The 16,763-nt window shown below is 39.1% G+C and overlaps 1 protein-coding gene across 5 annotated transcripts in view; it reads right to left on the minus strand.

The window, feature by feature from the left end:
• Nucleotides 1-8,137, minus strand: part of LOC309716267 (glucocorticoid receptor-like) — a 66,508-nt gene extending 58,371 nt beyond the window's left edge. The window contains exons 1-2 of one of the 5 annotated variants that reach the window (XM_082549982.1): nucleotides 7,613-8,137; nucleotides 4,686-5,929 (exon numbers count right to left, since the gene is read on the minus strand). In XM_082549982.1, the coding sequence (XP_082406108.1) occupies nucleotides 4,686-5,920 (1,235 nt within the window). In that variant the 5' untranslated portion in view covers nucleotides 5,921-5,929; nucleotides 7,613-8,137. Of the gene's footprint in view, nucleotides 1-4,685; nucleotides 5,930-6,082; nucleotides 6,180-6,457; nucleotides 6,525-6,759; nucleotides 6,882-7,612 lie in introns of those variants that run through there. The other 4 variants (XM_082549984.1, XM_082549981.1, XM_082549980.1 and 1 more) reach the window with 4 other exon arrangements.
• Nucleotides 8,138-16,763: the final 8,626 nt, after the last annotated feature.

The following is a 16,763-nucleotide window of genomic DNA, read 5'->3' on the forward strand; positions in this document are numbered from 1 at the left end:
TTTTGGTTCAAATCGTGAATATCTACAGAGAAGGTCAGGAGCGAGCTACAACAGTGAGTGTCTACAGCCATCTGTAAAACACGGTGGAGGCTCTGTCGTGATTGGGGTTGCATTTCAGCCAGGAGTGTTGAAATGCAAAATTGATGAAACTATGAATGCAGAAGATAACATCAGATTTTGATACACCATGCAATACCATCTGACTCTAAAAGCTCTTTTTCTCAGCATGACACTGAAAAACCCCAACAAAAACCCACAGTGGATCACTATCAGTTGTGAACAGAGTTTCCCAAAAGGTGGACCTCAGTATTTTTGAAGCAGTATGGAGTCATATTGGCTGAGAACGCTTTGGCATAACACTCTGTATTTCCATGTATGTTTCCCACTGTCCTTGCACAATATAAAGAAATAAGGAATGGTTCAAGACTTTTGCACAGCACGGTATATTATATACTATACAGTATATTGCTGTGCCTAACAACCTTTATAGCAGATATCACTTATTTTGGACCCTGTAACACATATGTTTTGCATTAGCAACAGTGGTTTTGACAGTTTATGAGAAATCTAACATGCATGCTCCAGAACTGTGTGTGCAAGGCATGGTTGCAAAACATGCAGTCAAACATGTGGTCTCTCTAATCTCTTGTCTTAAAGTTTATATTATATAATGCGCTGCAATGATTCCAGAATATATTTTCTAAAAAAATGTAAATAACAGTCTGTGACATATGCTGACTTTTTTTTCTTTTTTTAAACAGAGTTTGAAAACCACTTAACAATAACACAAAGCATCTGCAGTCCTCAGTAACAGTAACAACTACTTTATGATGCAAATCGCAACACACCCAACTGTCGAACAAAAGCATAATTTTCCTGTTAAAAAAAAAAAAAAAAAAAAAAAGCACTTCTAAAATGAATGTGGTCGTGTGTCTGTGTGTCTGTGTTTACGTGACAACTGTGTGTGTGTACAGCATTTGCATGCCTCTGTTAAATAAAGAGCTTTGAGGGGGCCAGCGAGGGTAAGTAGGTGAAGAGAAAAAAAGTGACTGAGTGACATGGTAAGGAGAGCGAGACAGCAGCACACCATAGCAGATATGTACACGTGGCCTCCCAGCTTCCCTGTGTACACTACACACATTCACACAAATACACAAACACACACACACACACACACACACACACACACACACACACACACACACACACAGCTTGCTATCCTCAGCCGTGCTCTTACACACACTGACACAGGCAACGGAGCAACAGAGAAGAGTTGATATCAGCTTTTTAACCCTTTTTTACTTTGCATGTCTCACAACATTTTAAACTTAGCACCACACAAATAAGAAGACTGGGAGGTATAACAGGTTAAAACAAGTTAAAACAAATGTCTCCTAATAAGAGGGTGTGTCATGCTATTTCTAGAATTGATATGAATCTTGTAAGTGCCTCCTTTTACCCTGGGCATGCAGCAACAAACATTTGTCTATTTGATTATCAGTTATGTAACACAAATCCTGTGCCAAGAAATGTGGTTGGGCCAAACTGCATTCAAACGGTGTCGAAAATTCCCATAGAACAGCTAGATGGCTTAAATGATATGAAGGTTGTAGTTGATATGATATATATGTGATATATGATATAGCCACCAGTCACTGTTTTCATCCCTCCGTTAAGATATGGCATGTATCACACACATAGCTGTGAAATAATACAGTATAATGTGATCTAATGCAAAAGCACTGTAACGTACAGCAACACTATACATTTCTATACAGTTCTGCTTCAGAGACGCATCGATCGACTGGCCAGGGACCCGAAATGGACAAATTTCAGCACTTTCACCCTGTTAATCACGCATATGTCTGATTACCAGCCAGTGTGTTTCATGCATGCACAGCACATGCACAGCAGAACAGGCAAATAGTTGTTCTCACACTCACAGTCTCACAGACTGAGCCGAGTTCTTAACTGTAAGTGAGGAAGACAAAGTAAACCACAGGGGAACCACCATGAAAACATTCGTAACAACAAACCTATGAGACTCTTATATCACCTAGACCCAGCTAAACATGCCCAATTTGAAGAAGCTAACAAATGGAAAGTGGCTAAGGCTAGCCAGAGCTTAGAGCCAAGCTTACTGGAAAATGAAGTACCTGAAAATTTTGTAGTGTAAATCTTCTGCACTCGGTTTTGTTTAATAAGGTTAAATATATAAAAGATTTTGGTGAATTAGCTGTACCTCCTTCCAGTAGCAGAGCACTTTCTTTCCAGTTGTTTAAGTGAGAGGTCGTCCTGTGACTTGCTGCAGTTTGGTGCAGATTGTAAAGTTTAGTAATTTATTATTAAAATAAAATTCAGCACTGTTTAAAAGTTCATTTTTGCTTTATTATCTTATCCAGTGCATCTTTATTCAATTCTAAAGTATTAAACAACTCAGTCAGAATGACCAGTTCCTTTTTTCTTATGCTGTTCTTTGTTGTGTTGCATAACTGTTAATTTTTTTTTTATAGTTGATCCCTGCCACTTTTATAATTCGCAGTGTATAATTCCTTAAAGAAAGTCTGTAGCTAAAACAGAGACCCTAAAAAGAAATTTGTATAATATAGCTAAATAAAATCATTAACAATTTTTCAAAATTCAGTATTTTAACTTCTGACTGTGAAAATCTAATGCTTTACTTTATTTCATGTAAAAGCTGATTCATTTTGTTTTCGGGTTGTTGCTCATATTAAAAAAAAAATAAAAAAAATAAATCAATTTAACACAAAATGAAACATTTTTTTAAAATATTTAATGATTTCATATACTGAATTATTATTAGCCGTGTATGATTTAAAAGTTTTATTTTGAAATAATCATCCATCTATGTGAAATCGCATTCAAAATAATCAGCTTAGTGTCAATTAAAGTGTCACTACTAAAAAATCTAACCTTTCACACTTGGTTCATTGGTAAATCTGAAGTGTTGATTTAAATAATTTATACATCATGGGAACAGCTTAACTGCTAAATAAGGATATATAAATCGTATAGTCCAGTTATACTTGCATGGTCAGTGGACTGTTAGGTGAGTTTGTTTTTGCATTAAGTTGTTTGTACTGTAAGAGATTTTGCATTGCAGTGTTCAGGTCCCGAAGAGCATCACAGTACGTTATCACACTTCATGCTGGTGCAACAGGGATCAACACAGCAGGAAGTCGGTTACAAAAGTCCTGTGTCCGTGTTTAGCAATAAAGTTCACTACAGTTTATTATACAGGAGAAAGACAGTGGCTTGGGAAGACTGAGACTTGCACTATTTACCAGAACAAAGAGATATGATCAACAGAAAATCAGACTGACGGAAAAGAGCTAGCGATAGCTGAAACTCGTTCATATACAACTTGTTTACAGCTGTCCTGAGCTAAATCCCTTAACAGGTCTTTAAGAAGGCCAGTACGGGCTCACATTATTACTAGACATTAATCAAACACCATCTTTGTACTTTCACATATAACCATGTAGACTCATAAAACTAAAAATTCAACCTCTATCAATGTCACGCTCTTAGTTGGTTCAGTTATCAGATAGTCTTTCCAAGCTGAAGCGAGGTGTGTCCACCAGACACTTTTCATGCTCACCAAGCTGCACGTACACATCTTTCTCACAGCGCTCATTTCCATCAAATTAAACAGGAGCACACTGCATTTTTAGAGATGCAAATAACACGTTTTCTAATAAATTGTGGTGGGATGACATGTTTAGATTATTTTGCGATTGCTCTCTAACAAGCAAAACAAAAACAAAAACAAAACAATAGAGGAAAAATACCAAATGAATAGTTCTTGGATACCGTATATGAGAACAGTTAAGCAATATAGCTTAGTCAGATATTGGAATCCAGAATCCACAATACTGTGACACTGGAAAACATAAGATCTCATCTGGATGGCTATTCTCACACACCTTCTCATATCAAGTCTTCAGTTAGACCGCTTACTTTCCCTACTGTCACCTTGCGCCTCGTCAAAAACAGCAAAATATTTCTCTTATATCAGTCTCCTATTCTTGCATACATATTATATGTAGTGTTTACTCTTAATTTACACTTGATTCAGATTTACAATGTGCTGCAAAGTGGCTGTATTAAGAGTATGCTCTGCAGTGTCTGCAGATGTGATGAGCACCAGACGCCCTGCATCCAAATGCTGTTAAGAATGTCACAGGGAAGCATACAACAGCTCCTGAGCATCTTTTCTGACTTATTCAAGTGCTTTTGTGTTAAAAAATCATCACACTAGAGGACATTGTGTTAAATGTTATGAAAAAACTGACTGAGATGTCAAGTTGTCAGACTGAACTTAGCATTTCAGGAGCTAAGTGAGCAGCACAAACATTTTTGTAGCGCAGTGGAAAAGGAAACGCTGCAATCATTGTGCTTATATACTACTAAAGTTAATTGACCATCTAGTGGACTAAAAAGCAGTAATTAGTCTTCAAAGTTTGTATTTAGAGAATTCACACCTAAGACTGCAGCAAATAACGCATTATCAACTTCCCTTCTCCTTACAATTAAACTTCTTTTTTCAAAGCACAGCCATACTCTCCTGAGTCAATACAAAGCCAATCATATGATGACTGAGAATAACGACAAACGTTGCAATGAAGTCAAAAGCAAACATAGTGGGATAAAGTTCAACCTACCTGGAGAAGCCAACAGAAAAAGGTGCCAAGGACGCGACAGGAGTGGGCCCATCATCGCTGCTCTGAATCCCAGATGTCTCTCCATACCTTTTCCCCCGGGCCCAGCCATCCCCCATCAGAGGCATGTTTGAGTACATGTCAAAAGGCTTCTGGTCTTGTATGTCCATTGTTGAGCTCAGGTTGGCTGTGTAGTGGTAGCCGGGCACTGCGCCGACACTCACAGGTGAGGACATGGGGCGTGGTCCTCCTCCGTGGAGAGAGCTGATGCCGCTCTGGAGACACTGAGGCTGGCAGAAACCATTATCCTGCTTCTCCTGTTTTATCACACCAGGGGTACAGATTTGGATGAAAGACTCATCAGGATCCTTCTCTTCCTTGATGATGATAGTGGAGAGAAGGGCCTGAGGCTGGTGATGCTGGGGCTGATGTTGCTGGTGATGTATTAGTTGGTGGTGCTGCTGCTGTTGTTGATGGGGGTGTAGGGCATGGTGTTGCTGCTTTGTGCCATTAACACTGGTACAGTTTTCTCCGTTACCCATGAGAGGCTTTATTTCCTTTGGCAAGCCACCGACAGGACAGCCACGACCGGTGCTCTCTTGTAGAATGTTATCCAAGTGTGCCACTTCTGAATCCAACTCAAAAGCACTGATTTCTGGCAGTGAGCTGGGAAGGTCCAGATCTTGCCAAATCTCTGTATCCTCAATCAGGCGGCCACTGTTGCCATCCAAATCGCATGGACCAGTGCCTGTGTGCCCACTATAAGTTCCCAAGTCTTTGTCCAGAGAAAGAATGCTTTCCGTCTTTATGGGGTGGGAAAAAAGGTCAGGCAGAGGAAGGTTGCCTAGGACGGAAGTGTCTGAGGTGTTAATGACAGATGTGGGTGTATCGGAAATACACTGGTTAAACAATGGCAAGCTGTCCCCCATGCCGAATATACCAATATCCTGTTGCTGCTGCTGTTGTTGTTGTTTCTGCATTCGAATCATTTTACCCTCCTTCATGTCTGTCCCCTCACCCAGAACATGATGCTGATGAGACTCAAACAAGCCTCCAAGCTCCCCCTGGCCATTGGTTCCACCCTGTCTATTGGGGGCCACTGTGGCAGGGGGCAGAGACCCAGGCAGATGCATTGCAGTCTGGAACAGTGAACCAGGTGTGTCACCAGTACCTTCTATCTCCGCAAATGTCAGGCCGTCGTCTCGATTACCATTGCGCTTCAGTCCACCCTGATCCATTTCTTTGTCCTGTGGGTAACAGTGAGGACAGCCAGGGTGAATCAAAAACACAACACACACACACACAAGGACACACATGCACACTAAAGAGACAAAATTTGCCTTGAATGAGATGACCCATACAGTAGATAATGAAGAAGCGAAACAAACAGCAAATCTTACTGAAATACTGATCACTGATGCTGACAGGTGTTTGAAAACATCTGCATTACAAAGTGGCGCTCTTTAAAAGCAGTGTTCCGCTGCTGTGCTTCTGCCTACGCTCTTCTGCTTCTACTTATTTATTTTTCATCTTTATATAAATGACAGCAGCTGAATGACCCCCTCCCCCAACACCCACACTCCAACAATGTGGCAGACACACAAATGGGAGAACACTTAAAACCGACTTGCAAAATCAGACCAGGGCTATTAGGCTTGCGTGAAATAAATGACTAAAATATGAGTGCTATTTCTAGGAACTGTGTCTTTTCCTCCGTGAACAGGGAAAAGAAGTTTAAGACATGCCCGAACAACTTGCGTTACTGGTATCCGCACCGTCAGATCCCCATTGAGCGTTTGTAACAACATGCATCCGTTGAACTCGGGAGACACTAAACCACGTTAGGCATCTGGCGCGAACGACTGCCTCTGCCCACTTGCAAGAAGGAGCGAGTAAATAATACATTCAAAGTCCAATTTAGAAGTTTTAAACCGATTAAAGCAAGGGTCGGTCTGGAGTGTTTCGCAGCGGTGTCCCTGAATAAACTATATATTAAAAATAAAGAGGGAACACAAATAGGCCAGCATATTAGCTCGTAAACTTCGTCGACCATTTGATACGCTGTAAATGTCAAAACCTTAAAATAACGCACTGCCGAATCGTGCGTGACGACCGGATAATTTCCGGTGATGTTTTGATCAATGCAAGTCGCCGGGGTCTATTCTGCTAGATCTTTTCCAGCTCTTGAGCCGCAGCGGTGACATTCTTCCTCCGGAATACTTTATATAACATTCATAAACACTTTAAAGCGTCTAAAATAGCTATAGCACTGCAGTATTGTGCTTGAAGTCCAATGATTTATGAAGGGGTTTTTGTGGCTGCGCAGGATTTCCGTGCACACATGATTATTTTTTTCCTTTGTTTTATTGAGCATCTTACAGAAAATGCAAAAAATGATTTATGTTTTGGCCGTAAGGTTCAACAACTTTTCCACACCCACAACGCATTATTGCCAGCTGTCATGCACAGCTTCAAAACTGAAGCTAATGAGATCATGCATTTCTTTCCAACTTCACTTTGACCAATAAATACCAGTTGGATGCTAAAGTTATATATATATATATGAAAAAAAAGAACTTTGGGATTTCCTGACTTTCTACATGGTACTCCCACCAAGCATGACAACACCATTAGTGCAACCTGTTGGTTATATGGGAAACTGCACAGGTCACACGCTTGCTAGCCGCAAAGCCTGATAAGCAGCTGGTAGGCTGAAGTTTGTGCAACGTTTTCCCATTTCTTAAACAAATTCTTCCGACCCAAAAGAGACGCTTTCCTCGAGCGCTCGTGGCGATCTGTCAAACAGAGCTGTCAGCGCGCACGACCCTCACCGTCGGCCTACTCCACGGAACAGCCCGTTTCACCCCTGCCAACATTTCTGCAGTGACCAAACGAGAAGACAAGTGTTTCCACTTGAAAAGATCTCATACCTGTAGTATGAGTACCTGACCTGTACTCCACCGGTTAGGTCATCTTTTAGTAGTCCAACTTGAAAAGAATGTAAGAAATGCCGCAACGTCCACAAGGTGAAGCGCTTGAATAAAACCCCTTCGTTGCAGTTTTGTTGTGTGGTGAAGTATCAGCTGTATTTGTTGCTGCCTCTGTGCCCGTATGGCAAGAAAACATTCTCCGCAATATATCTAACTGTAAAATCAACAGCCCGACGCTGACCCAGCTCGAGCTGGCGAGATCCGCCGTGTGCGCCGTTTCACGGATCACTCGATAACTTTTTAATGCTCACCACCGGCAGGAGGGGGCGAAAAAAGTGATCGATCGCTCACTGAACTCGGGATAAATCCGCAGGAAATCGACATATCTGTGGCGCAATGTTCTGCTTATGCGCCATTAAAAGCGCCAGTATTCTAAAGTTATATAATAGAGCCGCGATCCCTAGCGCACTCAACTGCAAACTCAGGCACAGGGCAGGGCGATCGTTTAGTGAAATGGTGACAGCTAAAACAGAAGGCGATGCGCACTTCCTTTAGCTCTCAAAAATAAAAGCCTTCTTTGCTGCAATCGTCTTTACTAGCATTAAATGAAAATGTGTGCCGACTGCCGAGGTATTTACTAATCAACATAAATATCCGCTTTTTACAGATTGAAACGCACCAGCTTTTGTTCTTTTCATACTATTCTATTAAGGTTTATTCCACATCAAACCTTTTCGCTTTTAGTGTAAGGCAGGATGTCGTGTGTTCCCATATCCCCGTGTTTGTCTGTGCCACCTTGACGCAGTTGGTTTAACACTTGGTGAACGCCCCTTTGCCCACTGAAAACTGCTGTCAAAACGTGTCTTCATCGGCCCCTTATATCCACCAGGCACAGGACTAAGCAGACAGTTCTTAGGCCATATGACCTATGTCCTGCTACAGCTCCTCAGACATAAAATCAAGGCTGCTAATAACAATTACTTGAGCTTGGGGTTCTATTTAGAGTTAAGGTGAAAATAATAAAGGAGAAAATCTCAGATCAAATCCTTTAAAAGCCTAGTTATTAAAAGACTCGCCTTTCATAGTTCATGTCAGAGATTGATTAAAATATCGCAAAATCTTTTCTGCTATGAAACGTCTTAAATTGCAAAAGTACCTTCAGCAGACTGCTGAGGGTTCTTAGACACGCATATAATGCGTGTCTAAGAACCTATGAAATTCTTGTAACAAATGAAGTGTAGACTTGCCTGAAGCAACTTAAAATCTACTGACAGGCAAAGACCAGTGAGCGGTGAGTCAAACCACACCCCCTTCATGCACGGCCACGTTAGTGCTTTTATCAGGTTTTATCCCTAATTTATCCCTAATTTTGTATCACTGTCGTGTCGTGTTATTAGAGCTGAAACAGGCTCCCAGAGATAACTGGATAAAACTCACACTATATTGCTTTATGTTTTTATTGAGCCTTTTTTTTTTATAAATCTGGTTTCCTGTTATAAATGACTTCAAACACTTATGTTTTTTGGACGAATGCGTCTTGATAAAGCTGCAACACACAATCTAGCTGTTCTGCACAAGCACATCTTGAACAGGCACAATGTCTCGTGTCTGTGGGTGTGTGCGCACGCGTTGCGTTTGTGGGACATCTGTAAATGGCAGTTGTAAAAAAAAACCCAAAACAAATAAGAGGTCAAACTACCCGGGCAGGCAATGCAGCAGAATTTTAAAAGAAGCACAGTTACAGTGACTCATTTTTCAGGAGAATAGCTGCAAATTAAATGGTTGAGTCTATTTCAAGAACTAGGAAGGTTCAACAGATCTGTATCTTTTTTGAGCAAGTTGATAGCACTGCAGCCTGGTCATTTCACTTGTATCTTAAAAAAAACCACATTTCAGTAGACACTAGAAAATTAAACTAGTGTCTACTTTTACCTTATTCAGGCATTAAGAGGAAATGCATAAGTTTTTATAGAAAGCATTAGCTAGTAATTATGGCAATACTCTTGCTGATCATTCTTTACAGTTAAGTGTAATAGTGAGTCTTGAGTGAGAATAACATAGCAATATGATTCTGTTGGTCACTTCTACCAGAAAAAAGCCTTTATTTTTGACATTTATTTCCCATTTATTCAGTGGACTGCAACAATGACTGTTCAGCAAGACATACAAGGTGAGGAAAGGAAAGGGGGGGGGGGGGGGGGGACAGCTGAGTCTGTGCAGACCGGTGGGAAGAAATAAAATAGGATAGCTTGATCCAAACCAACAACCTAAAGAAGAAAGACAGACAAGCTAAAGGGGCGGGAGGAAAATGGGAAGATGTAGCAGGCGTTGTCGTCCATGTATGTCATCCTATTAGGAGGAGCAAAGTGTGTCCAGTGCATGCAGATGTCTCATTAACGGGCGTGTGGCTGGAGAGATGCAGGAGCTCCCCAGGGCCTGAGAAAACCACACTGTTCTCAAAACATCACAGGGAACACAGTGAGTTTTTAATGCTGGGTAACAATGGGTGATCCTATTCACCAATAAGCAATAAAAACATTGGACATGCCGTGCTCCATGTGCATGTATGTTCAACTCGGAATACATGTAGAAGTATGCTATCGTGGTTGTGTAATATAGCTCGCTTGTGTCTTCCACTGTATACTAGAATAATCGTTGGTGTCACTGGTATTTGCGTGTATTTGTTTATTTCTTCTTTCCTTTATTTATTTATTTATTTATTTATTTATTTATTTATTTCAGTGATGAAAGCCGGCCAGGCTTAATTATCTAGCATTCCATCAGATGTGTTCGTGTTCATTATTCTGTGAATGAGTTCAGTGTCTCCTTTTATCTTCTTCTTTATGGTTTGTTAATCATTTAGGTTTCCAGTGCGGTTAGAGCCAGTAGTAGTAATAATGGTACCATTATTACTACTACTGGCAGTAGCTGGTTGTTGTTGTTGTTTTGCTTTTTTGTTTTTTTGTAGCGATTGGGATTTATTGTGCAAAAACCTTGATAAACATCTGCCCTGTGATTTTAATTGTCCATTAGGCTCCATTAAGTACATGGGCCGACACAAAGGACACAATAAAAAGGCACATTTCAAATTAAAGTTCAGGGGAAAGGAGAAAGTTACAAAGCAGTCACACCGAAAGACACGTCACTTCACAAGTCAGCCAATAATATTTGGGAACTAACTGGATAAAATATAACCTTTGCTTATCTTTTAAAGAAATACACCCTAAATAAAAATGAGCTAAAATGTAATTTCTTCAATTGTTAGAGTACACTTTTCTTTTATTTTGCGATCTTACAAAACAGTTAAAAATACTGTGAAATCTGCAGAGTGACTCAGACTTTAATGAACTGATTAGACCTTGTAAAACTCAACAGGACTTTTAGAGCAAGGTCAAGAACTGACAGCAAGTATTTCAGCCTCATTCTTATGTGGTAACAACAACAACAGCATCTGACTGATCAAAACATGACAACAGCCTATAAAGTGAGGACTATGGGAAATCAGAATCAGAATCAGAATACTTTATTGATCCCTAGTGAAATTATTTTAATGTCAAATAATTTTGAAACATGTCAAAGGAGCCCTGGGTCCATTACGTCAGTCCAAGAAACTACTAAGAAATGGAAGTTTGCAAATTGTGAAAGAAAACTGCTAAATGAAACTGACAAAGCACCACCATATGACCTGTAGAGTGGATGAACTGGCATAGAAGTGGCAGTGTATTTTTCCACTAGTTAACCACGACCACAAACGTATAACCTTTTAGAAAAGTCTATATCTGAAGTATGCAAAGTGGCATCTGGGTGAGTCAGAGTAATACTGGAAAAAAGGACAGGAACAGCATTTGATTAAAAAAAAACATGTTGCTAACTTGTTTTGCACTAATGGAGAAAATGTCATGTTTTAATCTGAGTCAATGGCACAGGAAACATCGGAAGAGATAAAGAAGAATTGATCCCACTTGATAGTACATTTCAGATGAAAAGTGATGCTTTTGCATCAAAACACTACTCTAAAGTATACCTCAAAGCCCAGAACTCAAGTGTAGTGAATATTTTGAATACAGAAAGTGCAAGGATGTGGCATAGGAATTTTCCATGAACATATAATTCTTTATTCTAAACAAAAAAGATTAAAAATGATACCATTTTAACCCTTAATAAACACCCACTATCCAATTCATGTATTCCACTTGTTCAACTGCTAGTTAACCCAATTATCTAATCAGTCAATCACATGGCAGCAATTCAATGCATTTAGGCAGATATGGTCAAGATGACCTGTTGAAGTTCACACTGAGCATTAGAATGTAGCGTGGTTGTTGGTCACAGGAGGTGGGATATTTTCTTGACACACTCTTTCCCTTAGTGCAAATTGAGCGCACTCTTTAAACACTACCACCTACCAGAGTGTTCTTGCCTACCGTTTCCATCGCTTTTTTACCGCAGTGAGCTTCCAGCACCATGTCACAAAGCTCAGCTCATCTCCAACTGGTTTCTTGGACATGACAATGAGTTCACTGTCCTCAAATTACCTCCACAGTGAACAGATCTCAGTTGAGTAGAGGACCTTTGGGATGTGGTGGAACAAGCGATTCACATTGTTGATGTGCAACAACAAATGTGCAGTAACTGTGTGATGCCATCATGTCAATGTGGACCAAAATCTCAAAGGAATGTTTCCGGCACTTTGAATGTGTGCCATGAAGAATTAATGGAGTTGAGAAGGTAAAAAAAAAAAGGTACAACCCAATACTGAGAAGATTTAACTAATGAAGTGACCGATGAGTGCATGTCAAAGTCAAAAGTAGAAGCCATTTATTATACATCTACACAGCTGTATGATTGGAAAACATTATATTCAAGTTGCTTTTTGTGTAGTGAAACTACCATGCTGGGAAAAAAATTACACATTTAACAAAGTATGTGCTCTTTTATCCGTCCTCATCTGTGAACATTCATACTGTCTAGATAAGCTACTGTTAACTCATCACTTAGTTATCATTTAGCAACATTTGGCCATTTTTTTTACTGTAACAAAAATAACTTTAGAAGTTTTAAACTTTGGGATAGAACACCTTGTTTTGACTTGATTCCATCCTGCTCATTTGTTTCTTTTGTTGTTGCATTCTCACACCCACTTTCACACTCCCCCAGAGGCAGAAATGTCACAGCACAAATCTAAAACATGTCCAACAGATATTTCTTCGTCTTTTGTGACTAGCTTTGCAAAATGATAACATTATTAGTAGCATTATCTGGTTTTTCAAAGCTCGAATTTTACAAATCAGAACACTGACTTGAAAGCTATTAATGTTACAAAATTCAATATGTCGAATGCACAAGTAGCGTTTAAAAGAAAACTGATTTTGCATTCAAAGCAAGTCAGTTTAGTTGTTTCTATAATATACAGATTATACAACAACCTCTGTTCTTACACAACAAAATAAAGGCGAATAATGCAATAAACCTCAGTAAGAATAACAGAGGGGACATGGCCTTTCCAGAAGAGACAGACAGACATAAAATAGATGTTGTGTATACACAATGGGCAAACACAGTAATAACAATTAAGATGATAAAATTACAGAATTGTATACTGAATGAGAAATGTGATCTGGAAGGACTGTAGAACTCCAGAACCCTCAAAACAGACCTGGAACACATGATCACAACAGAGATCTTGAGGAAGAACAGACTACAAACAAACAAGAGCCAAACTTGACATCACATCACTCACAAATTAAATAAACATACTGGAGAGAGGTGGACGTGAAAAAGAAAGGGACAAAAAGAAAAATTAGAATCTCCTGGAGGACAAAGATCCAGACCAAACCTACTTGTAAGAAGAACCTGACATAAGGAAAGACAAAGGTCTCAAGAGAAGACCGAGTGACAAGATAACGGTTGTTGTTGTTCAAACTGTAAATGTATTCTTTAAGCACTTTATCTGGACAACTAGTTGCTTAGTTCCCTGCAACTATGCCGTTAGGTTAGCCGACGTGCTGTTTACATTTCTGTGAGCAAACCACAAATTTCACTTTTGGTGTTGCTAATTATCAGATGTACCCTGTGGCTAACACAGAAAGAGACAGTTCAAAAGAAGGACAGAAAGGCAGCGATACAGGCAGGAAGAACAAAAAGTTTCACTTTGGTGTGCCTTCCATGTCACATCATGCACGATGCCAGTAACAGTGGCATCACATTGAAGCCTATTGTTTCCTGCATCCCCAGTAAGAACTCAAAAAGTAAAAAGTGGATGTTTATCTAACCTAGTACAGGAAACCAGGTTTTTAAGGGTTTGTACTAAATGCAAGATTGGAACATACTGTTCATTTTATTTTGTTCTTAGACCAGATAACTCAATTTGGATTTCTGGGATATCTGATTTTAAAATGATGGCAACTGTTTGGGGTCTGAGTAACAGAGTGTGCCACTCACGTTCAGAACAACAAATTCCGACAGCTGGAACCACCAAACTTACACTTTGCACAAGCTGCAGCCTGCATCTAGTCCAGTCATTTCTAAACTCAGTATTCTCCACACTCACTTATACACACATGCGTGCGCACACACACAAAGATGCAAATGTGACACATGGCTTTTGTACACACACAGACAGTCAGGATGACACAGAACAGTAAATGTGTGAGCATATAAACAGAACATAAGGCTGAGGAATGAGTCTGCTATGCTTTATGTACAACTACAAACATCCGGAGGGGGAAAAAAACCAGCCAACTGCCACTGCTGCCATACACAAAACAGTTGAGACAGTTGAGTAAGCGACTGTTACTGTAGTTTCCCCAAAGGATCGTGTCGTGGTGCAGTCAGAAGGAGAATTAATGTGATCGATGCTCTATTACGATGCATTTTCTAATACGAAACAGAAAAGTAAAGAAAATCCATAAAAACTTGAGCACACGTGATTTTTTTGTGGGAAAACAACAACAAAAACAAAAGACGGGATGATTCTTTTCTACAGAAGCACAGTCATTAAGAGTGGAATGCAGACCTTACTGTAAAGGCTTGCCTGTATTTGTCCCAGCAGAATCAGACAAGCCAGCCCTTAACGTCGCTAAATAATGCACCCACTTTAATAATGCAAGAGCAGTTTTTATAGCTCCTTTAGATCCTCATTTCTTTTTCTTTTTAGAAATAAAACTGAAAAAACAACACATAAAATCATCTGAAAGGCCAGACACAACTAAATCTAAAAACCATGTCTGATTATCATTAATTAAGCCTCCAATCCATAATAATTGGAAACTATATTGCTAATGCAAGTAAAAATATGTTTTACAAGATCTTACAGTACCTTAAAGTCTATAGTAAAGTAGCAATTTAAAAACAAACATTTAAAAGCCTATTTACACAGTTTTTCATTACTGTAAATATTGTAAGAGGGCAATGTTGTGACCTGTTTGATTCTTGTGTATTGTGCCTCAATATTATTGATATTTGCATGCTTATATTATTACAGCTGTAAAACCTTACTGTGGATGTAAGAGCCAAATTATGTGGACAAGACTAGCAACAACTATTGTGGAAGCTAATGGGGTTCCTTATATAAAAATAAATAAAATAGTAATTGACTCCATATTCAAAATGTTGAAAAATAAAGATATATATTGCTAAGCTTAAATGCCTTTCCATGTAATTCAGTGTTTTGCAGTTTGTTCGTCCTCAACATTTACACACATTTTATGCATCTGATTCATTTCTGAGTTAGAACTAAATGACAAACACATCTTTTGATGGCATTTACGCAGCTTTTATAAACAACCTCCACAGTAGGGCATTTTAAAAACTGAGTGCACATGTTGTTCAGACTGATTGTCTGACCTTCTAATTTGTGGATTAAAGCTCACCCTGAGCAGCAGTGAATTAAGAAATGAAACCCGATGTCACCCTAACCTCGTTTGATTTTCTGGCTCATCGAAAGCTTCAGTAACTTTATGTTCCTCGTTGTTTCCATCATCTGATAACCTATTTGGATGTTTCGCTGTGCTTAGTTTTCCATTTGTATTGCTGCCTCCATAGCGCATTTATATTTTTGTTCATGTTGTCAGCACAAATTTAGCTAACCAATATCCCTTGAGTTATCTGAGGAAATCAGCAGCAACTATGCGGCTGTTTCACAAATCTCAAGGCAACCACGGACCAATGTTCCTCCAAAGAAAAATCAAAATTTTTTTAGGTCTACTCTACACCCACATGCAGTTATTGTAGGTCAATTTTTTTTGTTTAAACAAAGTCAATGTCTGATTCCAGCTTCAGGCATTAAGATGAACATGAAACTAAATGTGGGTTTTAGCATTTTGGGAACACAGCAACCAGTACACACCAAATCAAACCACGTTTGAGAAATCTAGAGTCAGTTACGAGAACTGTACAATGATGTGTGTCTTTTCGGAGAACTCTGACGCCAAATCCAGATCTATTAAGTTCTCTCACCGCTATTCTGTTGTTTGGTTAATAACGTGCCATATAGGAGAGTACTCTTCTTTTTGTGGATAACTTTTTTTTATTTTTGTCACATTATAATCGTCCTAACTTTGCTGTCAAAAGTATGAAGTAATTTTTTAGATAACAGTCTTTTTGAGTTATACAGGATACTTATATCATGAACATCAGGGAAAACGTGTAGATAAGAGATTAGGGAACAAGTCAGAAGCAACTTTGTGTCTGAGTCAGAATGATTTCTTTCTAAAGTACCTATTACATTAAAGGGTGCGGTTAAATTATACTGAGTACCAAAGCATGAATTATCTGTGAAGAGAACAGGGCACCACTCAGGTGTTATCTAATGAATACGAGTCAGGCTGCACAGCGCTGGCCTCTTAAAGAATATGAAAATGTGAAGGAGATCATAAATTTTGCACTTTTAGCGGATTTTTCACAACATTTACAGATTTTCTTACTGACAAAGTCCTCCCCAGTGGCTTTTCATACTGAGCCAAAGTAATAAAGTAATAGATTAATTAATAAATGACAGAAAAGCTCCTGTTTTTTGTTTTTTTTCAATATCTACTATAGATTTTTTTAATCAATCCACAGCGGAAACAAATAGGACATTTTCTGTGTATTAACAGGAATAACTTTTAAAATATTTATTTTATAATTGCAGGTCAGTCTGGGCAACAAGCCA

Source organism: Aulonocara stuartgranti (assembly GCF_965226115.1).
Source record: "Aulonocara stuartgranti genome assembly, chromosome: 10".
In the NCBI taxonomy this organism is placed as follows: domain Eukaryota; kingdom Metazoa; phylum Chordata; class Actinopteri; order Cichliformes; family Cichlidae; genus Aulonocara; species Aulonocara stuartgranti.